General features: G+C 39.2%; 1 protein-coding gene across 1 annotated transcript; it reads left to right on the top strand.

Annotated features, from left to right (window-relative positions):
* Positions 1 to 751: 751 nt before the first annotated feature.
* On the top strand, positions 752 to 27740 carry si:dkey-9l20.3 (alpha-tectorin). Its single transcript, XM_059528626.1, has 14 exons — positions 752 to 1000; positions 1113 to 1379; positions 1469 to 1564; positions 1777 to 1906; positions 2450 to 2577; positions 2868 to 3140; positions 3245 to 3340; positions 3418 to 3499; positions 7673 to 7774; positions 7883 to 8067; positions 8194 to 8348; positions 25875 to 26117; positions 26443 to 26605; positions 27531 to 27740. Exons 1-14 carry the CDS (start codon positions 752 to 754, stop codon positions 27609 to 27611), a joined length of 2250 nt encoding a protein of 749 aa, XP_059384609.1. The 3' UTR covers positions 27612 to 27740.

Below are 27740 nucleotides of genomic sequence, written 5' to 3'. Positions count from 1 at the left end.
TTCTACTGAAAGGAAGTTCTGGAACAGGTTGAGGACCTAACATCGATTCATTTTTACTTCCACAGGCTGGTTACAGCACGTTGGACTCTGTCCATTCGTTCACAATTCCAGTAACCAGCGCCAAAGAACTCTCATCCAGCAGCAATATCAATGTGAATGGTCGCCGCTCTTTCCATGTGGATGGTTCACCGAACTGTAAGCCAATGCAAACAGAATCTCGAGCTTAACCCTCTGAAGTCAATTAACGCGTATTTGAAAACAACGCAATGTCCGTTTTGCACGTCTCCCTTCATTATCTGACTGAAAGGCTCATTATGCAGCTCATTATGCAGGCCTTTGTCTTCTCAGGTGTAAATAACAATGATTTTCATGATAGTTGACGCCTACTTGCATATGACTTTTACCAACAAAAAATGTCTTAGAAAATTTAAATCAATATATTGTTTTCTGTAAGTGAGTAAACAAGATGATTTTCACATAATTTCGAAAGAAAAATTCTAGGCTACAAGCTCCAGTTCTCAAAAGTCAGAGGAACCAATGTTCTGTGTGTGTTTTATTGCCTTATTCAAGTGATTTAACATTTTTATTTTTTCGCTAACCACACATAAAAAAAAAAATTCTCAAAAACCCAATATTGTACATACATGCTGCTCACATATTATTATAGCCCAGTTTGTGCTGATTACAGTGAGACAAGACTTTAGCCATTTAGATTTGTATAAGAAACTGAAAAAAGCACAAATGTCAGGGCATGACAAAATTTCTCCAGACCCCAAAAATATCATTAGACTCCAGAGGGTTAACCTGGACCATTTGTGAGCTTGTTTCTTTAGCAGTACCAGAGAGTTCATTCTCACTGATCCTTTTCTTAGTGCCAACAAATTTCCTCGCTTCTGGGACTGGAGACACAGTGAACCCCCCTGCTGAGGATGGAAGCTCTGATGTCATTTTCTTGCAGCAGCCTTTCAGATACTTTGGACGCACATACAATCAGATCTTTGTAAGCATTTCAGATTTTCCACACTACTGAAGCTTCAAGTTATTTGCAAACCCCTAATTTCGTGGAAATTCTCTTTAAAATACTTTGGACTAACTGTGGTCCTAAATTTTAGGTGAACAACAATGGCTACCTTACGTTTAGTGAGCCACTGTCTGCCTACAACCCCGTTCTGGATAACGCAAGAGACATCGTTGCTCCACTTTGGACTCGCCTTGACAATCGACGAGGTGGAACTGTCTCCTACAGGGAGGATACAAGCAATGCTGTACTGGCACAAGTCACTGCAGCTGTTAAGAAATACTTCCCTAACATACCTTTTGCTGCTACATCAGCTTTTGTGGCTACCTGGGACAGAGTGCCGTACCATAATGGAGGAGGGGTAAGACTTACAATAGTCTTTGATTATCAATGATTGTTCTGTCTTGTTGGTTTGGAAGGTGTTGAATGCTGTCTATTGGTATTTTGAAGGTGGTCACTTTCCAAGCAGTTTTAGTGTACAATGTTCATCGCTCTTTCATCCTCATCTATTATGGAGATGTTGCAGAAACAGGACAACCTTGGCAGGTCAGTGAATTTGTGCTTCATGTTCATTGCGCAAATGACAAACAATTAATGCTAACATGCATTTTATAAGAAACTGCTCATCAGCGCAAAGAAAGAGATTCTTTCCCCCTCTATCTTTTATTCATATTTTTTTTATTTCATTAATTCATTGATTATTTTCTTTCTTTCTTTCCTTGCTTATTTATGACTTCATTTTATCTTTACTCCTACAGGCTGGTTATAATACTGTGGACTCTGCAAGCTCTTTCACAATTCCAGCAGCAAGTGTCCCTGATCTCTTATTGAGCAGTAATATCAATGTGAATGCTTCCTGGTCTTTCCATGTTGATGGGTCACCAAACCGTAAGTCCATGATTTGTATTTTTCTTTAGAACAAGATTCTCACGGGTGAACTCACTAAAGTTTTGTGCCACAGTAGCTTGTCGTGCTTCAACACAAAAACCTCAGTCTTATTTTCATTTGAGCTTTACTTGGCACGTTGCCCTTTGAGTTTACTTTCGGCCTTGTAATATGCCAATTCAGGTGCTGGATGCAGTGGGCGAGTCACACTTTGCAATCCCACAAAATTTTAGTGGTCTGTCATATTCTCCAGCACCTTGCACTCAGAAGCAGCTTTCGAGCTGGACAACTGCCTTGGGCAAATTCTGATCATCTGTAATTTTGTGGCCATGATACTCTAGCTCCCCTGCCTGTTTTGCATAGTTTATGCAATGAATCAGGTCTGAAAAAAAAAAACAGTGGTTCAAGGCAAAATAAACAACACTATTAGTGAGCACAATACAGTCTTAGTGAATTCCCCTTTCCAACTGTTAACCAGGGTAGTGATTGTGAGCTCATGTTTCTGTGATAAACTAAAGGATTCTTTTTGACTTGCATTTGTCCTAGTGCCATCTAATTTCCTACCATTTGGAAACGGAGAAATAGTAACCCCCCGTTTGGAGAATGGAAGCTCTGAAGCCATTACATTGCTGCAGCCTTTGAAGTTTTTTGGACGCACACACAACCAGACATTTGTAAGCATTTTTAGTTGTAGTTTTCCTAATTTAGATGAAATTGCGTTATCTACGTGCATTGGAAATTACAAGTCTGTTCAAAAAAGTACAACTAGTAGCTTGACTTTGTTCACACGTCGATATCTTTTTATCTTTTTTCTCGTCGATACAAGTTTTTGTGAATGTGAAATTCAGAGGAATGCCCGATTTGTAGATTTAGTGAGTAGGAACTGTGCCTAATTCTACCACTTCATTCTCTCACCATACAATTCTCCTTACAACACGCGCAAATGTCTTGTTCTAAATTTTAGGTCAACAACAACGGCCATCTAACGTTTACTGAGCCACTGTCCGACTACATTCCCCTTCTGAATTCCGGAAGAGACATCATTGCTCCTCTCTGGACTCATCTTGACAATCTTCATGGTGGAACTATCTCCTATAGAGAGGACACAAACAGTTCTGTACTGATATTAGTCACTGCAGCTGTTAATCAATACTTCCCTAACCTTGCCCTTCCATTCATCGCTACATCAGTGTTTGTAGCTACCTGGGATAATGTGCCTTACTTCTCCGGTGAAGGGGTAAGTCCTAATGATTGTTTGCTCTCTATAAGTATTGATTATCCATTGCTGTGTTTGTTTGTTTGTTTTTAAGTTTCTGAATGCTGTATATCTGTGTATTAAAGGTAGTTACTTTTCAAGTTGTCTTCATCTCCAATGTTGATCACTCCTTCATCCTGTTTAACTACGGAAACATTGCAGAAACCAGACAACGATGGCTCGTAAGACTCAAAGTGTTGTTGCCGTTAAAAAGAGATTCAAGTTGCAAATTTCCAGTTTACATGTCTTTTGTTTGCAGGCTCTCTATGACACAGTGGACTTTGCAAACTCTAACAGCAATGTCAACGTTAAAGGTCGCTGGGTTTTTCATGTTTATGATGGTAATGTAATTTCTTTTCACCTTTTTTAAATTATTTTTCAGCATTCCCTGTATGGTCATTGCAGAATACTTTTTTTTAATTGTTCATATAATGTTTACACCTGTGGACTGATACTGATACAATTATGGACATGGAGAACAATTGGATGTATTGTTTTTCGATTAGATAAATATGATAGTGAAATTCCCAGTCTGAGATGTTGTTTTTAAATTTGTGGTCTGCCAAACAGAGATAAAAGATCATATCTTAATCATAATTGTGGAGCCATACTTGTAAATATCACCAGGAGGTTTATGTCATAACGATAACAGAGTACGGATATTCAAAACAACAACTGTAAACAATGATAGGTCAATATTTGCCAGATACTAATTTGCACTGTATGCATTTCTACCACTGCAGATGTTCAAATAACAATTACATGTCTGAATATTGCAAGTTTATTCTATTAAACCAGACCTGATTTATATATTGAAATGTATACTTTGAAACATTATATGAAACATTAAAACAAAAGTAATAAACACAACATACCGTAAAACTACAATATTAAATGGTACAATATCGTTAAAAAAAGAAAAAAAACTTAATTCCTGTTTTAATTAATCAAAATATTTACAGTTACATGCTGAATGTAGGCAAAAATGAAAACAAAAAAAATATATTATCAGAAATGTCAAAATGCATGACATTCCATCAAGCACAGATAGAATATAATGTATCTGTTTTATTATGTTTCCATCCCACAGTAAATGTTGCTTATAGATAATAAACAAAGTAAACATGAGGAAAACTTTTAAAAGCAACTGTGGTGAAGCAGATTTCAGGAGAGAAATAAAGATTAAAGGTATAAACCTGTTAGCCAGCACCCCCCCCATTATGGGACTCACAGCTGAAAGTGCTCTACCTAACTTATAATTGTAACAGTTTCCTACTTCAGTGTGTTACAAACATAATTTTGGTGTCTTTGGAAAGAAGACCCTTTGGGCTTTACTTTTTATCAACCAGATTTGATAATGCTCAAAAATATTAAAAGTTATAGACACTGAAATTTCTGAATAAGATATCATGAAAAATGAGACTCCTGCAAATATTTTTGTGAGACTATGTCTACACCCCCACCCCCCAAATATAAGAAAATATATTTCCCAATAGTATTGAAGGCTTCTACAAACTATTTCGTCAGTAAACATACCACTGCATAGTTTTTTTTTTTTCAATTATAAAACACTAGACAGAAACTTAGGCATCATATAAGTGATTTATTTGAGCACTTGAAAAATACAATAAGAATAATTTGAGTAAGAAAAATAACAATAATAAGAAAAACAAAAAAAGATTTAACTTTGCCAATTACAGAAAATCCTGAGATTGCTAGAAATGCAATCCCTCCTGCATTCTTAACACATCCTGAAGTGCACACGAACGCATTTAAGAGTGTCTGAAATGAGCCGATTTCGGGTATGAGTATAGAAGCCCTATGACTGCACCTACCATCATTTGAATTTTCATAAAATTCTGAAATTATCGTACATTACGGGATTTTTTTCATTATTGATCGTACATCGTACAGAGGTTAAAATTATCGTACGTCTGGCAACACTGTTGCGTGTGCGTGCTAATGTGCGTGTGTGCGAAGCGCATGTAAGACAAAGAGCATCCTGATTGGCCCGTTTCTGCAAATAAAACAATCAATTGTCAGTGTGGGCGGGCTTTTATCTCTTCTCCCGAACAAAATTAATCAGTTATGTCTATCTAGAAACAAGAGCACCATGGCAGAGGGAGAGTGCCACAAAAAAAAAAAAAAGTATAAAAGACACATTTTACGGCAGACTACACAAAAGTGTACTCCTGTCTAATAGGTGTCAAACATAATGACATTCTTGCTCAAGCATTGCCCATGGCGGGTTATATGATTGCAAAAGGCATGTTGAGGTGAGTTGACAAGTTTCATTTCATCTGCATATTATTCAGGTTAGTTGCCAAGACTACATGAAAACAACAAACTCCTAGACCTGTTTAAAAAGTTGCAATGGAAAATAAATAAAAGCAGTTTACATAAATTGTATAAGCAGATTATATAAATAGTAAAAGTAATCTACATATTTAAACATAATTAACGAATAATTACATAGGCCTATAGCTTATAGAAATAATATTTTATACTTTTATATCTTTTAGGGACCACAATATGTTAGGGAGGCTAAGCGCAGGGAAGGCTGCTCCAATATATCTCAGTTCTCCCATTCAGATAAAAGTCTCACTGAGAAGGTGACTACAGCTGAGATGTATTTCCTTCCTTTTGGGGGGGGGGGGTGGTTGCAGGTTGGGATGTCTGAGATGGTAATCATGCAGATACATTCACATTCAACATAAAACACACTCTCACATATATAAAAACTGTTGAAAAATAAAACAAACAAAGAAAAAGGCGATCGTTATAAGTTCCGCCTACATCAGCTGACAGGTGCGCAAGAGCGCGTCACGAGGGAGCGCCAAAATTCAATCAAATAAACTATCTTTCGCCTATCTTTCATTCTTTTTTCCGGTGGATCGTCTCATTCTGTTTGTGACACTGTAAGCTGCAAAACCATGCCGTTTTTTTACTACCAAGAGGCAGTTTCCGACCGTGAGTTATTCCATAAGGGACGCAAACAGTTCTGTCGCTGAAGAACTGAAATGTAAACATAGGAATTATGATCCATATTACAACGTTATTGCTTCGTTGGACTAAATGTGCTCCATGAGATGTCGTTCCGTGGACCCTTACCTTTCTAACTAAACCGGGATTTACAGCTGTGGATGTGTTTATGACTCGTTATTACGACGGATCTGGTATGTACTGCGTTACTAATGTTCATGTTTTTTATGTGTACTGCTTACACAAATGTAGCAAATACAGTCTTTATAAGCTTTCCATTGAAAAACAGCGATCTGTCGTCGATGTTTGAGGCTTAGATCTTTATAATGATACATAGTTTGTCAAGATTAAATTGTCCCATTTCATTTAATCAATTCATAAACACTGACACGTGCGAGTTGAGGGGCGTTCAGGACGAGGGCGTCGGGGTGCTGGCTAAGAGGTTTAATCAACAAAATATTAATATTATATTCAATTGTGACCGCCACAGAGGAGGAAGGGATAGAAATTCAATTAACCCAGAATGTCTTTCCCAAAAGCATCATTAGCCAACTATGGATGCATGTTCTACTGCACTTTTTTGGTAAAAAAGGAACTAAACCAGAGGTGAAAATTACCAAATGTGAAAATAAAAACTATAGAACAGAAATATACTCCGATTTAAAATTACTTAGGAAACACAGACATCATAGACAGTTGTCACATGGATTTGGTCTTTCTCAAATGCTTTTGATGGTGAAATCAAATCTATTTTTGTAGATCATATCTTCTGTTGCATGATTCCAGAAAGGGATCATAGCTTCTGTTATAGGAGATTCACACAAAAATCTTTTAGGATTATTAAAGTATTTGCAAAAGGAATATTTGGAAATCTAAAAAGTTATATCTCTTACTAGAAACTAAAGCATGCATAGCATGTCATGCAACTTCTTTTTGCAGCATGTCTCATGTCTTTCCCATATTTGTTTTCTGTTGGAGATCTTGATGCAAAAGAGAAAGGACTGTTAAAACTGTTATGTTGGTTTTCTCGCTGTCATGATCGCTGATATTAGGTGTGCCAAACGACGCATTTGGGGGACAGAGTTTAGTTTTTACCCTGCTCCCAAACATCCCTGTAATAGAAAGTGATCAGGAAAACCTCAATTAGCTTGACATGCTTAATTAGAATTGGAGAAAAAGTTTGCAGGAAGGTCATTCAGGGACAGGGTTTGATTAAAAAAAAAAAAAAAAAAAAAAAAAAAAAAAGTATGTATTTCATTTGTGGCTCCATACATTAAGTGGCTCCATACATAAAATAATGTATTAATACCCCTTGACGTGTTCTCTCCACCAGAATGCATGTGTATGTTTTATTTACATTGCAAAAATGTTATAACGATGATTGTTTGGCATGTTTAAAGCACTAGCATCAAAACATTGTGGGGGGTTGATCCATAGATTTTCACTAGGATTTGATAGCACACCAGAACACATCATGTCTTGTTTTACCTCATCTAATATGATATTTTGACTTTCCCTCTCTTTTCATGTAGTTTGTGATACATTAGGCTGCACTGGACAAGAAGTTTGCAGTTTCAGAGATGCCTATGGCTGTAGTTGCTTGGAAGGACAAAAACTTAATCCTGAAACATTTGGTAGGTGTTACATTATTGTCTGTTGCAGATGTACTGCACCACAAATAACTTAAATCGACAGTTACTCCAAATGGTACTGATAATTCACTGATTCTTTGTTATGTTCAGATGCAAAGCAGTTTTGTGACAGCAGCACTAGCTCCTTATCTCTTTCACGCTGCCAACTCTTTGAATCTGGTTTTCCTCCTGAGATCCTGCATCTAAATGACCCCAGTTGCAAAGGAATTTCGGAAAATGGCAGAGTTCTGTTTCATTTTGACAATGATGGCCACGTCTGTGGTACTACTTTAATGGTAATGCATGGTTCATTAAGGTTTCCTCAACAATGTCTCTTCTGATTTTTTATTTTATTATTATATTAATTATCTATGCTGATTACAAAACTGGCTTGAGGTTGATATTTGTTGATGTCCTCACAGAGCAATGGCACTCACTTCATCTACCAAAACGCCATTCATTCTAACTTGTCAGTGGGTGTTATTACACGAGAGAGATGGATGAATATTGCATTTTCTTGTGCATACCCTCTGATCCAGAACCTCTCTATGCCCAAGGACATCCAAGCTGAATGGAGGTAGGAACTAAATCTAACATTTTGTAAATGCTGCAATTTTTTTGGTAATCTGCCATATCTGCCATAGTATGTTTATTGTCAGACAGTGAATATCAGGAAAATTATGGAACAAGCTCTCTTTTGCTCTTATATTTGACATCTTTTGATGAACACTATAGTGAATATAAAAATGGCTTTTTGAAAACATTTAAATACTGTATAACATGCATGGTCTTTCAAGTATTTCATCTAAAGTCAGAGTCAAGTCCGAAGTTGTCAACCTGGGGTCTGAGACAAGTCTTAAGCTTTTCATCACAAGTCCAAGTCAAATCTTGAGTAATTTTATGAATTGTTGCAACTAAATTATCATACAGTACTAATTCTATTCACAAGCTTGTATTATAAAGACAAAATGTACCGGCCAAAAGTATTTATACCTCTTCATTTTTCCACGTTTTATGTTGCTGCCTATGTTGGTCTGCTTTATATTACTTAAGTCTACACTTTATACACTATAATGGCAAAGCAAAAAACAAGTTTTCAACATAAAAAATTATTAAAACAATTATTCCATTGCATAAGTATCCATACACTTAACTGGGACAGTTTAAATTTACCTCAGGAGCATTTATATTTATTGTAGATACACTACGAGTGAACTTCTGTGGCAAATTCAATTGAATGGATGTGATTTGGAAAGGCACACACATCTTAATAAAAGGTGTAACAGCTGAAAATACAAAATGGGAGTGCTGCTTTTTTTTTTTTTTTAATTCCAGAAGCGTGCCGAGCACTGAGTGTCTTTGTTTTTTTTTTTTTTATTAGATTAGATTCAATCTTATTGTCACTGCACATGTAAGGTACAAGGCAACGAAATGCAGTTAGCATCTAACCAGAAGTGCAATAAGCAGTAAGTACAGAATATACAAGGTCTATAATATGTACAATAACTGTACAGATAAGTATTATGAACATAATTTACAGATTTTAAATACTATTAGCATGATATACAGATAGGTGTGCTATGAACATACTATACAGATGGATTATGTAAAAGTGTATGTACACTATAGGCAGAACTATGAACATATGAACATAATTTACACTATTGCAATGGACAGTAAAGTGCATAGAAAATATTTTAGTGTAAAAATGGATTATTCAGTGTTCCTGGATGAACAGACAGTAGTGCAAGTAATAACAAGTTTACTGTTTTTTGCTTGTTGTAAACAAATAAATAAATCAGTCAGATGTAGTGATGAAGAGGGGGAGGAGTCTGTGTGTATGGTGTGGGGGGTTTCCCCCTGAAATCCCCAGCAAGGAGACAGCTGTAGGGAAAAAGCTGTTCCTGAATCTTGTGGTCCTTGTCCAGAGGCTCCTGAAGCGCCTCCAGGAGGGCAGGAGGTTAAACAGTCTATGGTCAGGGTGAGAGGAGTCCTTAAGAATGCTGCGAGCTCGATGTAGACAGTGTTTCCTCTGGATGTCCTCAATAGCAGGAAGTGGTGTCCCTGTGATGCGTTGGGCAGTTTTCACCACCCTCTGCAGTGCTTTGCGGTCAGCCACTGAACAGTGAGCATTGGTGGAGTGGGTGTGGCCTGACCTAACATGCTGAGGCCTGTTGGTCAGAAAGTCCATAATCCAACTGCAGAGGGAGGTGTTAATGTCCAGGTATCCAAGTTTTGTGGTCAGCTTGGAGGGAATGAAGATGTTAAATGCTGAACTGAAGTCAACAAACAACATCCTAACATATGTGTTGATATGGTCCAGGTGTGTGAGTGCAAAGTGCAGCACTGGGCATATTGCTTCCTCTGTGCTCCTATTTCTGCAGTAGGCAAATTGGTGTGGGTCCAGTGTGGGTGGGAGGCAGTCTTTGAGGTGTGCTAGGACCAGTCGCTCAAAGCACTTCATAATGATGGGTGTGAGTGCTACGGGGCTTAATGCAATGTGGACATCTGTGGAGGTGAGTTTGAGAGCTTGGTGGTCTGCTGAGTGTGTGATTTTGGCGGTCTTCTCCTTGCTGTCGCTGTTGAAGTGAGCATAAAAGTAATTAAGCTCGTTAAGAAAGGAGACGTCTGTGACCGTTGGAGTGTAGTTGCTTGACTTGTAGTCACTGATGATCTGGATGCCCTGCCATATGTGTCGGGGGTCAGAGTTGGAAAAGTGTTCCTCTACCTTCAGCTTGTAGCAGTACTTGGCCTTTTTGATGCCCCTTTTCAGGTTAGCCCTGGATTTACTGTAGGCCTGAGCGTCATCTGACCTGAAGGCAGTGTCGAACCTCCTTGTTCATCCATGGCTTCTGATTAGGGTATGTTGTTATCTGTTTTTCTGTTGTAACACTGTCAATGGTGGTGTTGATGAAATTCAGTTCAGAGGAGGTATAGTTGTCAATGTCCGTGTGAGAGCCACAGGCAGTCTGAGAAGCAAACATACTCCAGTCAGTGTGTTGAAACCTGTCTTGAAGTAAAGAGTCTGCTCCAGTTGGCCACACTTTGATGCTCCTCACTGATGACTTCACACGGTTGATGAGGGGTGTATACTTAGGGGTGAGAAACAAAGAAAGGTGATCAGACTGTCGGAGGTGGGGGAGGAGGGTCGCGATGTAAGCTCTATTAATATTTGTGTATACATGATCCAAAGTTTTGTCTCCTCTGGTGTGGCAGGAAACATGCTGGTGGAATTTGGGGAGCACTGTCTTTGATTTGCAGTGATTAAAATCACCCGTGACAATAAAAGCAGCCTCTGGGTGAGGAGTCTATTGTTTACTAATGGCTGCATGAAGTTAGTTCAAAGCAAGCTTGGCATTAGCATCCGGTTGAATATAGACATGGGTGATGCAAAGTCGTAACTCATCCATTTTGTTCACCAGTGACCGCACATTAGCGAGGAAAATCCTGGGTAAAGAGAGCCGGAGCAGTGTTAGCTTTAGCTTAGCTCTTAGACCTCCGTGAGTCTAAGATTGGTGATAAAACTGTTGGAAAAGTCCTCACTGATATCCAAAAGCTCCTGTCGGGTTCTTCAACTCTCTGTGTTGAGAGTTGAAGAATGTTCAACTATGGGTAAAACGCAATGCCTCTCACTATCACTTTTATTTCAGCTAAGCACTCACAGTGGAGGACGAGCAGGACCAATACCAACTGTCACATCCTGCTTGTACTACAACTAAACAACAACAGAGAAGTTTATATTTCTTGTCTCTGAGTATTTATGTCTTTCACAGATGTAATTGCTGGGCTAAAATATTTTGTTATAAAAAATAATGCTTAGAGAAACATTTAATTTGCCATGTGTCAGTGGATATTCTGTATCATAGCAGCCACAGCATCTCAACTGAAAAAAAAAAGCTGGCCAAAAACGTTTTGGTGCCTAAAGTGTGGTGGTAGCAGCCTCATGCTGTGGTGCTGCATTTCAGTGGCAGGGACTAAGGGACTTGTCAGAGTAGAAGGAAAGCTTAATGCACCAAAATATTGAGATAGCCTTAATGAAAACCTAGTCCAGAGCCTCCAACAGGACAATGACCCTAAACAAACAGTAAGAAAGGCTTGTAGACAACTCTGAATGTCCATGAGTGGCCCAGCCAGAGCCTGGAATTGAATCCAATGAAATATTTCTGGTGAAACCTGAAAATGTGCATCTGCCCCCATCCAACCTGACAGAGTTTGAGAGTTGAAGAGGTGACGAGAAGAATGGCAGATTATTCCCAAATGCTGATGTGCAAAGCTCATACCCAAAAGTATTATATTATAAATAACTTATTTTTTACTGAACTGTTGTATAAAATCACATTTGCACTCATGTTCTACGTGACAAAAGCAGGACTTGTGATATTGCTCTCGCTGCTGGTGTGATATGGATTATTGTATGATATAAATGTGAGACAAAAACCCATACAGGGCATTTTTTTCCCCAATATCTTTTTGAGGCATATTTTTTAGGGCATAACTGCATTTATGGAGATGTTGCCCTGAATCATATTTGTCAACAGTCCACTTTATGAAATGTAAGATGATGTACCGGTCTGCAATTAACTGGGTTCAGACCAACCAGCAGGATGGCACAGACACACCCAGTCTATAAAACCTTATATAAATTTCCTTTTTTGTCTTGAAAATTATTAAATAAAAAAAATTCCTTCACAACTGTTACTAAAGCTAAATCTTAACAAGAACCACCTTAAGAAAGAGATAGCCTACTTAAGCCCAGTTCCTGCAAATGGCTCAAAAGAGTGTTGAGAAAGTGCTTCTGTGATAATGAATAATTCCCACAAAGGAACCATCTGCCTGGACATGTCTCTTTATGGCATGCCCATTTCATAAAAAGTTTTTTTTTTTTTGTCTTTTCTGTTGTGATTTGACAGTTGGTAGGTAGGAGGCTAAATGGGAGAGAGAGAAGGGGATTTAAACTCAGGACACCCGAAGCACAATGGTGCTATATGTCGCGTGCTGTCCACATGGCCATTTGGTGCCGATATTATCATCGTTCTGAAAAATGAGGTGTACGCTGATTGGCCAGCTATCCAGTATGTTGTGATTGGCTTAATACCTTAAGAGTGTAATGGAACTGTTAAGCCCCTTAACATACTGTGATGCCGTCTCCCAGCACAACCAGACAAAACCAACAAAACCCATTATAAACAAGGCAAAAAGGCAATTTGTTGCATCCATTGAGGACATAATTATGGATTATAATGACTTATACTGTTTTTTTATGCGTTAAATTGTATTGCACCATGTAAGCATAAAACCATGTCTGCATTTGTTATTGCAGAAAAGACAAACAACAAGTAATACTTTACACTGCTCAAGGCATGACAAAGCAAATATCGTCCTCTTTTGGAAGGCCAAACAAAGTAGTTTCACTTTCACAATGAAGTACACAGCGCTTTCACGACATGGCAGAGGCGGGCGGCAACATCAATAGTACAGCGAGAATGAAAGTTACACCTTCTTTCTTTGTGTGAAAATTTGGGTGGTGTTATGCAAATCTTCCCACTTCCTGACGTAGACATGTCAGGGTGTGGTAGAAAGAGCCATTTTAGGGGGCTGTGGCGGTGGTTGACTCTTAACTTTTAAAAATATATGCCACTGCTGATGATGATGCATTTTGTTAATTATGTATTTTAAAGTGGAATCTCTCACCCCACCCTGATTTTTGAATGAATCAGCTGAGCCAGTAATTCAATAACCCATTCATAAAGACAGTCACTTCATTTCTAAATGAATTGGCTATTCTAACAAATCAGTTGAATGAATGACTGAGTGGCTCAGTCATTAAAACTGACTTGCTGCCATCTACTTGTCATTTTAGTTTCGTATTGAGAGTATCATTTAATACTTTATTTCAGTATATACAATGTTGTTATTGTTATTATTTAAATAAAGTTCATCTACATGTATCCTTACCTTACTCACCTTTGATAACACTCTGCATTACAGATTACCAGACCACATGCAATAGATCTAGCAGGGTAAAGTTTGTCTAGTTAAAAACCCAGCTGTAGGCTTATGACAGTGTCAAATTTTCATGTAGCGATTATTTGTTAAAGGTGTTATATGATGCTTGATGGTTACAAGCTCTTGGTGCTTGAAGAACACCTGTTAAGTTGCAAAGACTAAAGTCTTAAATCCAAAAAGATATACTTTATCAAAGTTAAGACTCTGCCACACCCCCCTAAAACACCTTGTTTAAACACGTCTACGTCACTGTGTGGAAATGTTTGCGTAATGCCACCCAAATGTTCACACAAAGAAAGAAGGCATGGTTTCAGTAACCACAGTTAGCGTTGAAGCAGCCATGTCAGGGAGATGCTGCGTGTCGAAAGCAAAAGAATCTTATTTAGCCTTCCGAAATTAGATGCATTTAGGAATGTTTTAGATTACGTTCAACAGAACAGCAACGCATTTTATTGACGACCGTTCCATCAACCTAGGAAAGGAGGTAATTCTGACTCTGCTATGGAAATCTGGTGCTTCTGAATCAGCTACTGTAAGTATGTTTTGTTATTAGTTAAAGTATTTGCTATTGACTGTTCAAATGCGCAGTTTTGTAAGTTGTGTGTGTGTGAGAGAGAGAGAGTCACAGAGTGGAGTCAGATGTTTTAACCGTCCGTGGCTTGTGTACTGCAAACGCATGCGAGCTTCATCACTGTGTCTGTCACACCACTCTGATATCCTTTCAGACTTTAACTGATGGTAAAACTAAGGACATTATCAACTGTCTCTACATTTATTTTGAAAGATGAAGCTCGCAATTATGGAAATGGGGCATTACATTTCCGACAAGAGCTTGCAGTGTTTGTCCAATCACAATGCACTGGGTCAGTTGGCCAATCAGAGCAGACTGCGCTTGTCGGAAGAATGGACTTTGTAGAAAACAATGCGTTTGAGAGAGGCTGGGCATAGAGGACCTACAATAATGTACATTATTTGAAAAATAATGTGTTTTTTGAACATTAAAGGATGTCACATTTTCTGTTACACCAAATACAAAAAATAATGATCTTTAAAAAAGCATCATATGACCCCTTTAATGCTTTCATCACGGTATATGGTATTACCATGATATTGAAAACTGAAAGTTTAGCTGAAAAAAGTGGTCATAACTTTTTTTCTTATAACAAAAAGAACTGAACATTTAAATCTTATAAAGCAATACATATAAAAAAAATATATAAAGTAAAAAATTACACCGGTTAAAGTGCAAAAGAATTATAAAGACATGTTACACTTTAAAATAAGTTCTCATTAGTTAATGCATTAACATTAACAATGAGCAATATATATTTGTTACAGAATTTATTAATCTTTGTTTAAAAAAAACACAACTAACTGTTAGTTCATAGTATTAGCTCGGATTCATTAAATAACACAGTGACAGTAACAACTTTTAATTATAACAACAGATTATTACATATTGAAAGATTAATGAATGCTTAGAATAATTTTTCATTGGCAGTTTATGTTGACTAATGTATTTACAAACTATGAACACCATAGCAAATACAGAAATCTGAATGGCTGTTTAAATAATTTAAATATGTTATTAAAAAGTAGCACAGCTACTTTGTTTACGGGGTTTCCTGGGTAACGGCTGCATTTCTGTTGTTCCTTCACCACCATCTGCTATCATTGTCATTATTGTTATCATTATCATGACATATCGCATTACCGAATACCGGCACAGTCTACTGTACTGTCTAGAGTTTTGGGAGGCTGCCTCAAGAACTCAGTGGGAAGAGCATGCCCTCAAACTGTTTTTTTTTGGATGGGTCTTAAGGATACTTTGAGGGGCTGAACCACTGAACTGTGAACTTGATCTACTGGATTTTATTATTAAGATCTTGCAAACAGCTTTAACACTCCCAAGTCCATTGGTCCCAGAGGTCCCAAGTCAGGTGGACCCAAGTTCATTGGTCCCAAGTCCGGTGGTCCTGGTAATCCCAAGTCTGGTGGCCCCAAAATCAAACTTCCCAAGTCCAGTGGTCCCGGAGCTCCTTCCACTATCATCTGTGCTGCCAGTGATAACTACCGTAATCTTATGTATCTAGGATTCACACATATTGACAGCTCCTCCCGAGGCAACTGCTATAACTGCTCCCAAGGTGGATGCATCCATGCCCGAACACTCTGCCTGTAGTGTTTCAGCCAAGGAGGCCATCTCTGAATCCTCTGTGTGTCCTGCCATGGCCTAGGAGACCATCTCTGAATCCACTGCGTGTCCTGTCATGGCCACAAATGCGGTTTCTTCTTCGTGTCAGCTCTGTCATGGCCACAGAGCTCAACTCTGAACTCTCTGAACTCCGTCACGGCCATCGAGGCCGTCAGTAAACTCTTTGTGCTCTCTGTTCCAGCTCCACAACGGTCTCCAGCTCTGCCATTGTCTCGGGCTCTGCTTTGGTCTCCAGCTCCACCATTGTCTCCAACTCTACTGTGGTCTCCGGCTCTGCTGTGGCCTCCGGCTCTGCTGTGGCCTCTGGCTCTGAACTGTTCTCCAGTTCCCCTGCTTCTGCTCCACCACCCTCCTGGACTTTTTTTGTTTTGTTTTGTGGAGCATTGGGAAGCCACTATTTAAATGGGGGTTTATGTCATGCTCTTCCTGTACTTGTGGCCTGGTTTTGTATGTGGACTTTTAGTTTGTAGATTTACTGTTTCCACTTGTCATTGGTCTGAATCCCAGCTGTTTTTATGTTGTTGTTTATATATATATATATATATATATATATATATATATATATATAGTTTATAATGCACTGTGTACATAAGCCTTTTTGTTTCTTGTGTTCACAGTCTGATATTGCCCTTTGTTGGATGTTTCTCTTATGTTCTACTTCATGGTTTTCTCAGTTAGTTTATTTGGGCTGTTAGGTTTATTATTTAAATAAAGTTCACTTGCACATGGATCCTGCCTTCACTAATTTCTGAAAGCACTCAGAATTAAAATTTGTGAGGAAATTCCTTGGCCACAATTGTGGAAATTATTTTTCTTAATTAATTTAGTAACTTTTTCTGCACAACAAGTCATTTATTAGATTAAAAATCAATGAATCACAAAAAAAACCTAGTCAAACTCCATGCTTAAAGGGTGTAAAGGCCCGTTCACACGAAGAAAGACAACTATAAAGATAATGATATGTGTCTACACTAATGAATTATATCATCTGTTTATTTTAAGTGCATACGTGTCTGCCGCTTTAAATTCTCAAGCTCGTTACAGCAGGATGGACATATATGGATGGATGGATGGATGTATATAGTATCTCATTCCTGTTATCTCAGAGAACCAAGGTTACATTAGTAAGCTGAGTGTTCCCTATCTAAATGGTCTCTTTCTTTTGGAGCTTTCAGCCAAGACAATCCACACCACTACTGGGGATCACCGTGATTTTGCCAAGTAAGGCCTGATATTATTGTCCAAAAACATAGACCTAACCTTATCCCTTGCCCTAAACCTAACTCTACCCATGATTCATGATGCAGATTCCCATGTTTCTCAGAGCTGAACAAAAATGTGTATCCAGAGACAGTCCAAGTAGAAGGACTGTATATTGGTAAACCACCCACATTCGAATGTGAATCTCAATAAGCGTCTGTAATGAGGGACTATTTGGTTATTTAAGTAAGCATCTTTCAGATCGACTGATAAAAACAATCCCTTGGGCAAATCTCCGTGAGGATCTGTTTAAAATTCAGCATCCTGAATGGCCCCATTCGCTGCATTTCAGAGTGGAGAATGTGAGCATCATTGTCCCGAATCAAAGTTCGGAGCACACCCTTGGAGCGAGTGAATTGAAATGAGTAGGCTTATACTATAGTGTGCAGAGCCCAAACTGGTATACCAGGATGCTTTCCAAGCCTACAGTCAAGCAGCAAGGGGTCTGAGTTTTTTGGGAACAGCTTCTGTGGCTTAGGGTCCAACGTTATTTTGGGACAGGGGCCCTGGTGCTTGAGAAAGGGGAAGTGCTTAGTTGTTTGAGGGTGCTTTTGAAGCTCAGGCTCTGGCTTGGACACTGCAGCCTGTTGAGTTGGCAGAAACAAATGCAGTACTGTCTGCATCCATGATCTCTCCAGGTTTAACCAGAGGTGGTGCAACCACCAGACTGGACAATGACCTACCGATCACCTGGGCTGTGGCCTTTGTGGTGTGGTCAATTGCCAGGTCAATTGCACTGTGCAGCTCCCTAAAAACGTCTCAGGTTACGAATGTAACCATGGTTCCCTGAGTAGGGAACGAGACACCATTTCCTCTAGGGGGCGCTATGGGGAACACCTCATCGTGACCCGTGTATGAAGCATACATTGAAAAAACACCAACTTGTTGGCTGGCGATAGCCTCTGACGTCACTACCGGTGTGACTATAAACAGGCACAGGGAGAACAGGTCATTCACTTCTTCATCTGAAGCTTGTGTCCGAAGCATGGCAGGGAGCTAGAGGATGCAGTGTCTCGTTCGCTACTCCGTGAACCATGGTTAAATTTTTAACCTGAGACGTTCCCTTTCAAGGGAACTTCGAACGGTGTCCTCTAGGGAGCGCTATGGGGAAAAGTATACCCATGCTGCCATGCTGAGGGGAGTGCAGGCCAGGATCAGGATAAGCTACATACACGACTTAATCGTTAGGGCCTCGGCCCGGTGTAGAGCTGAAGGCTTGGAATCAGGAAAGATTCCTTTAAAGGGATACGGCTAGCATTTTATACCAAGTCTTGCCTGTCACACAGGGGCTACCGCTTTCTTTCGCATAAGCTTGCTGAAGGAGCCGTCTCAACTGATCCCTAGTTGCAACACCCTGTTTAGGTAGGTATCCGAGGATACATAGGTGGAGTGGCGCCAAAGATCAAAAGGGGCTTTTACCAACTCAAGAAATGGCACGAAGCAACCGCACATATAGGATTTTAGAAAGAATGCAGAATACTAGCATGCAAACTTACCACAGTGTGGATTTCAGAAAGTGTGCAAAGACTTCACGTGCACACTTACCATAACATGGATTTTCAAATACTGTTCTAAGGAGGGGCTCTCGTGGCACTCTGATAGAGCAGCTCATAGATGGAATGGTGCATCTCAAAACAGTATGTTTTCTGTAGTAACAGTATGTAAATCTGTGGAAATATTGCTGGAGCGCTTTGGGGAAAAAATAGTCTCATATGAAAGGAGAACTCTGAATTCAGAGTAGCGGACTCATAGGTGATCCTTCTTGTAAAAAAGGGGAGCACTGCTAAACTACCACAAGAATTGCCCAAATAGCCCCTCATGTTGAGTGAAGCAATTCTTGAAGTGTATAAACAAATACACACTGGCTGAATGGAGCCCAAGAAACCAAGGTCTAATCATCTCAAGAAAGAGAATGAGGTGGAGCGCGTAACCCTTACCATACAGGATTTCAGAAAGTGTGCAGTCTTGCGTGCACACTTACCACTTATGTCGATTTTAGAAAGTGTGCATGTGTTTACGTGCACACTAACCACCATGTGGTTTTAAGAAAGTACACAGACCTTAGCCTGTGTACCTAAAGGTTCCTAAGCATCGCAGAGGCGCTGAATCGCACCAGAGAGGCGAGCTCAAATTTGACAAACCTCTGGCGAGGGGAGTATCACGTGAGGCAGCATATACAAGAAGACTTCTGTAACTGCCACCTTCACTTCCCGCTCGATGCGACAGCTCAACTAAGCGGCCAGGAGACCCCTCAGGGTGACCTGGCCGGACATCCATGGAATTCCAGGCCTGATGATCAAGGAGGCTCCTGCAGAAAGCTGTGATCTCGCCCGCCTAATACTGGAACATGAAGCCGGATGGCTGGTGCTGACGAGTGTTTAGTAAACACTGTAACAGAGCACTGCAAAGGAAACTCACAGAGTTTATTAGTAGACACATAACCACCAGCAATTTAATACACGTAAGTATATACAGAAAAGGGGTACATACTCACCCTCCCTCCTGAGCTGGAGCCCTGCTCAAGGGGCGCCTCCTTTTAGTCCGGACCATCAGTAAGGTGGTTGCTATGAACATAGAACCAGCCAAAAACATTATAGGTCCAGCATAGGAGACTGTTATGCGAGAGGTTTCCACCTAACCTCGATCAGGTGGAGAGTTGGTGGTTACAGGGGCATTAAGAAGAGGAGGATAAAAGACAAAAGTAAAAAAATCCCCAAAGGGAATGAGTAGATACCTCGTTATCGCTATGATTCAGATGCTGCCTTGTCTGGATCACATCCCTTAGGTTCTGCTTACCTCCTCGTGACCCACAATTCCTCCACAGATGGGGAGAGGAGCACGAGTCGCGACACTAGCCTTCTGTGCATGTCTTTGATCCTCAGATCGAGACAGTTCAGGACCCCTACGTTGTTCAGGCTCAAACCTGGACCTTCGTGGAATGAAGGATCTGAAAGTAGCGGAGCGCGCCCTCATCTCCCTGAACCTCTCGATCACCATGTCAACGGAAATACAGAAAATTTCAGAAGGCGAAACCTGAGCATCGAGAAGAAAGTCTTATCTTTCTTCCCAATGTCTGCCAGCTTCATCCACAGATGTCTCTACGCTACCACCATGGCCACCATAGTCCTGCCCATGGCAGAGGGCGGCCTGCTTGGTAGCATGGAGAGAGATCCGTGGTGCGGAGCAGCTCGGCTACCTGAGAAAGGCCCTCGCCTCAATCCAGGTCTCTTAGCAGATCAGTCTGATATGCTTGAAGCACCACCATTGTGTGTAATAAAGCCACAGTGCACTGCTGCATATGCCTTGCCCTTTAAGCATGATGTATTTCTTGAAGGGCTTAGATGGCAAGGAGGGAGATTAAGAGAGGATGTCTCCCCCGCAGAAAGAAAGCTCTTTCTACAGGGGACATCCTCTCATAGCTGTTTTCGCGCATCGCCCCCACAACTCTTATCCTGAAACCGATGGATGCAAGAAGAAAACGGCCTCTTTCATTTCTTTTCGATCTCTGTATGGAGATCAGGCAGAAATTGAAGGCTCACCTGAGCTGGAGGGCTATGGTCAGAAAAATAATGCTCATCAAGGCGGCCTCACGGCGTCACCTTGTTAGCGCACTTTCATGGCAAGTCCAATTATAACAAGAGTGCAGCATCAGTATAGTGTGAAACTATAAAGTGAGACTTTGCATGAGCAGTACTTTTAATATTGCACATAAGAAGTATACATAAATTATAAGCAATATATACATAGTTAGCAGGATGCTTTACTGCAGTAATAATGCACTACTGTACAGTAAGAAGTGCGAGAGGCAGTGCCTTCTAACAGCAGAAGTAACACACAAATGTTCAAAAGTTGTCAACAAGTGTTATATGTACTGGACTATGTGTAAACAGTATTTGTTGTAGATAGTGTGCAAGTTCAGATTTGATTGAGAGTGGCCACAGTTCTGGGGCAAAACTGTTCTTAAATCTAGTTGTGCAAGCATTAATGGTTTTATGATGTCTGCAAGATGGCAGCATTTAAAAAAGTGATTGCCAGGATGCGTTACATCCTAACAGATAGTAGTTGCCTTCCTGAGACACTGTGTTTTGCATATGTCCTCCAGCGCTGAGAGTTTGAACCCCAGTGATTCTTTGTGCACTGTAGACAACATGCTGAAGTGCCCTCCTGTCTGCTGTAGTGCTGCTGAGATACCACGTAGAGATGCAGTATGTCATGAATCATGATGCTCTCTATAAAGCAGTAGTAAAAGGTTACCAGCAGTACTTGACACAGTCCAGCTTTTTTCATAGTTCTCAGGAAATACAACTGCTGATGTGCCTTTACTTCTGCACTAATTTTAGTGGTCAAGGCTAAAGTGAAATATCATAGGTTTGTGCAGCTGCAAAAATGTAAAAAAAAAAAAAAAAAAAAAACTGGCTTTAATATAACAATCGTTGGAGAACACATACCCCACCACCCACCAAGCATGATGTTTCAATAGGGAACTGCAAGGACCCCGACTTCCACCATCAAGGAACAATTGGGTAAATTATGTCATTATAGCCCAGACCAGACTTCATGATTTTAGCACTATTTTGGTACAATCTGCTTGACTTAGGGTGTTGTGGGGATTTGTAAACAACAATGGGAGTCTGGACACAAGATTCAGTAATTTCATCTCGTTTAGTGTGTCATAGTGGATGACAACTGATGCCACGCCTGCAATGCTTTACGACGGCAACACAGAAAGACCATTTTAGTCTAGGACTAGGCTTAAACTCTGTCTGGGAAACCACCCCATGTACCGTATTTTATGGACTATAAGTCACTTTTTTTTTTTCATAGTTTGGCTGGTCCTGCGACTTATAGACAGGTGTGACTTATTCATAAAAATTAAATTGACATGAACCAAGAGAAATGAACCAAGATAAAACAGTACCTTCTACAGCAACGAAAGGGGCACTCTGTGCTGCTCAGTGCTCCTGCAGTCTACCCCTGAAAACATAGAGCGCCCTCTTGCGGCTGTAGACGGTAATGTTTTCTCTTGGTTCTTGGTTCTAAATAAATATGACTTATAGTCCAGTGCGACTTATATGTTTTTTCCCGTCATGACATATTTTTGGACTGATGCGACTTATACTTAGGTGCGACTTATAGTCCGAAAAATACGGTAAATGTATTAAAAGGTTTGACTACAAAATACCATAATTTTTTAATTCTTGCCTTTTTCTTACACCCGTCATTTCTCCCTGATTGTAGCCTGCTCCAAAAGCAAGTTTTGTCCTCTGAAATATGTTTCTTCAAGGGCATAAGGTTTGCTTTTGACATTGGTGGGGACATAAACCCAAGTACCCTAAAGATTGTGAATCTTACCACAAATCCTTTTTCTGTCCTTATGCTTTATATAGGGAGCTAGCCTTGTCAACCTTCAAAACTTCAAATTCATTGATGCAACTTTGTTCATTCCTGAAGTGAACTTATATATTAACTATTTTGGACTGCTGTCTTGAATTGGGTAAAATACCTGTCAGTTGTTCTAATCGCGGTGCTGCGCTTCTCCTCCAGTGAACTACTAACTAAATGTACTGTATTAAATGTGCGTCCTTGAAAGTGTACAGTTTTCTACATAAAACTTTGTTAACTTCTTAGGTAATATTAATATTATGAAATTTCAGATGCATCCAAAATTTTAAAAACATATACATGTATTTAATTGTTTGATCAAAATTATTGCTAGGGACAGTTTGACACTCGCTGGATATTGGTATAGACACGTCCCTGGCGTCCCGACCCTATTTCTATACCCTTATGCGTTGTTGGGGATGTTTTCGTCCACTAGGGGGTAAACTTGAGTCTTATTTTGGCCACAACTTTCTCTGTGTTTGAGCTAATGGAATGATTTTTGGTGACAAATCTTATTTTGACCCATATTTTGGGAAAATGCTTTGAAATTTTTCAAAAACTCAACGGTACACTATGGGCAAATTCACTACCCTTTCGGTATGTTTGTGGATGAAAACATCCACTAAATTAAACTACTGTAAAAATGTATCAGATAAATATTTTTTTTTTTTGCATAAATCTATTAATCAACCTCAGTCCTGATCAAAACTACCAAATGTTTAAAAAGAATCCAAGATTTTAACTCTTTAATTACCAAGTTCATAAATGATGTCACTAATTTGGGGAAAAAAACACACTAAATTACATATTTTCAATATAAAAGTGATTGTGGACTGGATTTTTTTTTTTTACCTTTTATCACAGTCTTGGGCATGTCAAAGATTAGTAACAAGATTGGCTTTGATGCACTGTTAGTTTTTGTGCAGCATTAGATTTTAATTTTTTCTCCCTCATTTGTTGTTGGTGGCTGTTTTTGTCCCATTGACTTCCATTATAACGAATTTTTTTGATTGTAAAGCCATGACACCATATAATCATGCATTTTTGATTGTTTGTGGTTTTCCCTTTTGGGAAGAGGTAAAATTTGTTATTTTTACAGTTGATCACTAGGTGGGACCATTAACCCTTTAGATAGGCCTGTGCAAAAAAAGGCTTAATTTCTGGCTTGTACATGGAGTTATATGGAGTATAACAGCAAATTATAGTGTTTGTGTGTGTGAGAGATTCTTGATTGTTGGTGGTTTTTCCCTGTTGTGAAGAGGTAACATTTGTTATTTTTTACAGGCTTTTCTTGATGGTAAAGCCAGTTTAAAACCTTAAAATCCTGTAAAAAAAAATCTACTTTGCTTCAAATTTATGAACATAATGTGTTATGAACCAAAATGCAATACCAACTTCAAATAAGCTGCAGCTCGCTGGAGGGGTCAAGCTACATAATCATTTCTAAAACTTTGGTACAAGTCAAGCCCTTTCTTGTGTTGCTTGCTGCTCTTCTCACCATTAAATGACCAGCACGATGGCATGCAAGTGTTTAAATCCACGTACTTTGCTTTTGTTAAGTCTATCGCTTGTTAAGTCTGACGTCACGTAGCAGCACTTCGGTGTCCAAGCGCTCTATCAGTTACCACGAGAAAACAACAAAAGGTGCTAATATAAACTCACAATGTAATAGAACATTAGCGAAAAAGTTATAATATTGACCTTTAACTCCATACCGAAGTCTCAGATAGCCAGACAATGAAAATATAAATATAAAAAAAATATATACAAATTATTTGTGTTTGGGACGCTGTGAGCACGGAGACTGTAGTGTATATCGTAAGTTTGCAAGCGTTTAGCTTAAATTATCAATATAAATAAACAGTGCTCATAAACGGCTGCTGAGGTCATATTCTCAAGTGATGCGAGAAACAGCGCTTCTTACATCATCACTTAACAACCGAATACTTTAACCACCATTTAAAGGCAGCAGGTGCATAAATACACTTTTGTTTACTCCATGTAGTTCTGAGAGCTGAGGTGTACATTTTGATTTTCTGAAATACATCAAGGTAAGTGCGCAAAAGTTTTTCTCACACACACACTCTCTCTCTCTCTCTCTCTTTCTCACACACACAATATAATATGCTGTTATACTCCATATAGCTTCATATACAAGTCAGAAACTAAGCTTTTGTTGCACAGGCCTATCTAAAGGGTTAATGGTCCCACCTAGTGATCAACTGTAAAAATAACAAATGTTACCTCTTCCCAACAGGGAAAACCACCAACAATCAAGAATCTCACACACACACAAACACTATAATTTGCTGTTATACTCCACATCACTCCATATACAAGCCAGAAACTAAGTCTTTTTTTGCACAGGCCTATCTAAAGGGTTAATGGTCCCACCTAGTGATCAACTGTACACATTTTACTTCTTCCCAAAAGGGAAAACCACAAACAATCAAGAATGCATGATTATATGGTGTTATGGCTTTGCAATCAAAAAATGTCGTTATAATGGAAATCAATGGGGCAAAAACAGCCACCAACAACAAATTAGGGAGAAAAATTTTTAAATCTAATGCTTGGTAAATAAACGTGTTCATATGGACAGAGAATAATATGCCTAGCAAGATCTTGATTAGCTGGTCCAGGTGTGTTTAAGTGGGGTTGGATTTAACCTCTGCAAGCCGGTGGCCCTCCAGGTGCAGAAATGGACTCCCCTGATCTATGTTTTGATCATTGTCCCGAACCTTATACAGACACAGTCTTTTACAAAAATTTTATTTTCTCAGCTTTTTGTTAAAAATATCGCTTTTTATATGAAACTTGCCCACATTCAAATGTTAAAAAAATACATGAATCTAAAATAAAATGGTTTGTTTAAAAGTGTAGGCTCTGCTCTTTCTTTTAGCATATTGCAGGTTCAGATACATAAGATATACAACAAAATTACTCTTAGGGGCATGTATTTTTTTTTTTTTTTTTTGTGAAAATTATCAAGATTGCTGGAGGTGGCTGGCAATAAAATATAACTAATAATAAAAAAAACCTGGCAGGAGATTATAGTACCCCATGCCCAGTGAGTAACATCTACACATATGCAGATATTAGCTTTGCTCCACACAACTGTGCATACTGTACAAAGGCATAACACTGGAAATCGTGACCATTGCTGTCTTTATTTTTTTTTCCCCATTGTGTATGCACTAAAGAAAGGGGATGTTTAAATCTTACATTTTTTCCCCACAGTGTGATAAGCATCGACCTTCCTGGCCAGGGCACATACCAGATCCGGATGATTCTTTACCATGATGCTCAGTTTAGCAGCCCATATGAGGGAGATGCGGAAGTGCAGGTGAATCAGCAGATGTATGTTGCAGTTGAAGTGGGAGGAGTGGATAGAAGTCAGATTGCCACAGTTCTGGACAACTGCTGGGCCACACCGGTTAATGATATTGATCATCAAATTCGCTGGAATCTGATTATTAGAGAGTGAGTAATTGACTTGATTTTTCTATGCTGAATACATTTGTTGTCATCTTAGAAAGGGAATTGTGTAATAATATGCGAGTACATCTGGTGAGAAGAACATTCCATATGTGTTGTTGTGCTGCATTTTGTATTATAAAATTTTACTTTTTTTGGAACGTAGGTAATGAATATATTTACTCAAGACTCAATTGATTGTTATGAACAAGTAAATAAGCAACACAATCTGCTTAAAAATTGTTCTATCTATTTTGGATGAATTGTGTGCTAGAGCACTGGAAACACTGCAATTCATGGAAGTCTTTATTCATATTTTTCCACCATCTAGATGTCCCAACCCTGAGGATGGTACAGTGGAGGTTTTACAGAATGGTATTGACACAACAAGCCGTTTCTCCTTCAGGATGTTTACCTTCACTGGGGGTTCCGATCAAATCTTTTTGCACTGTCAAGTTCACCTCTGCCTAGTACGGAATGGCAGATGTGCACAGGTAACATATCCCTTTTTTTTCTTCTTTGAATGATTTCCCTTTCTTGCATTGCTTTAACAGTAACCTTCAAATAAATTGCATTATAAATATAAATATTTGAAAAAGAAGATCTCAGGTAACGCATGTAAAGGCTGATTTATACTTATGTGTCAGACCTATGCCATAGCCTTTGTAGCCACAGGCTATGTGTCAGTTTTCATTTATACTTCTGCGTCGTTGTCCGTGTCGACGTGCAGTACACCTGCAAACTGCTAGTCTGCCGTGTCCACGGGCATGTTGCTGGTGTAACCTGCAGTACCACAACAAAAGCCGAAGAAGAAGTGGCTCGTAGAAGATTGTAGTTGTGACAGCTGTAAATAAATATAAAATCATTAAATCATTAAAACTACTTTCAGTCTCCACAAGGACTTGTATCACGGCAGATCAACATTGTTTGTTGCGGACAACTAGTGATGTATACTGCTATGTAGTATAATAAATAAAACACTTGTTCTTTGCTTTGTTTTATTTTATATAAGAAGGTGTAACATTAAAATACATTAAAATGCATATAAACACACAAAACTCAAGTACATATGGGGGGAGGGATTCTAGTAGACCAATGACAGCGTTTGCAGTCCGCTTAGAATTTATGTGCTGTTAGATTTTTTTGCTGTTAGAGGTGCACGTTAGGCTACGGCATAGGCTAGGGTTTAGGATGTGCGTCTATGCATTGGCTATAGCATAGGTTCGACACAGAAGTATAAATCAGTCTTAACCATGGTTCCCTGAGAATGGGGAATGAGACGCTGCATCCCCAACTGGTCACTATGGGGAACGGTCATGCTGGAGGCATACCCCATAGCGCCCTCTAGGGGATGCAGTGTGAGTTCCCTTTTGAACTGTATAAATTGTGTAATTAATGTTAAACATCTGTCATTTTCAGTCATGCAACCCTGGACGTAGACGCAGAAGGCGCAGATCTGTGGACTTCCATCACACTACAGCGATAACCATGGGTTTTTAACAGAGCTAAGCAACCCTGCTGGATGAAAGATGAATGATATCAGAAAGAAAACTTTTGTCACTATTGAAAATTTGTTATTTAAAACTGTAAACATTTTTAGGGTGGGGCTTTTATGACTCTATACTGGAC

Source organism: Carassius carassius, chromosome 37 (genome assembly GCF_963082965.1).
Source record: "Carassius carassius chromosome 37, fCarCar2.1, whole genome shotgun sequence".
In the NCBI taxonomy this organism is placed as follows: Eukaryota; Metazoa; Chordata; class Actinopteri; order Cypriniformes; family Cyprinidae; genus Carassius; species Carassius carassius.
Note: the sequence above shows the minus strand (reverse complement) of the source record. Positions and strands in the feature narration are given on the sequence as shown.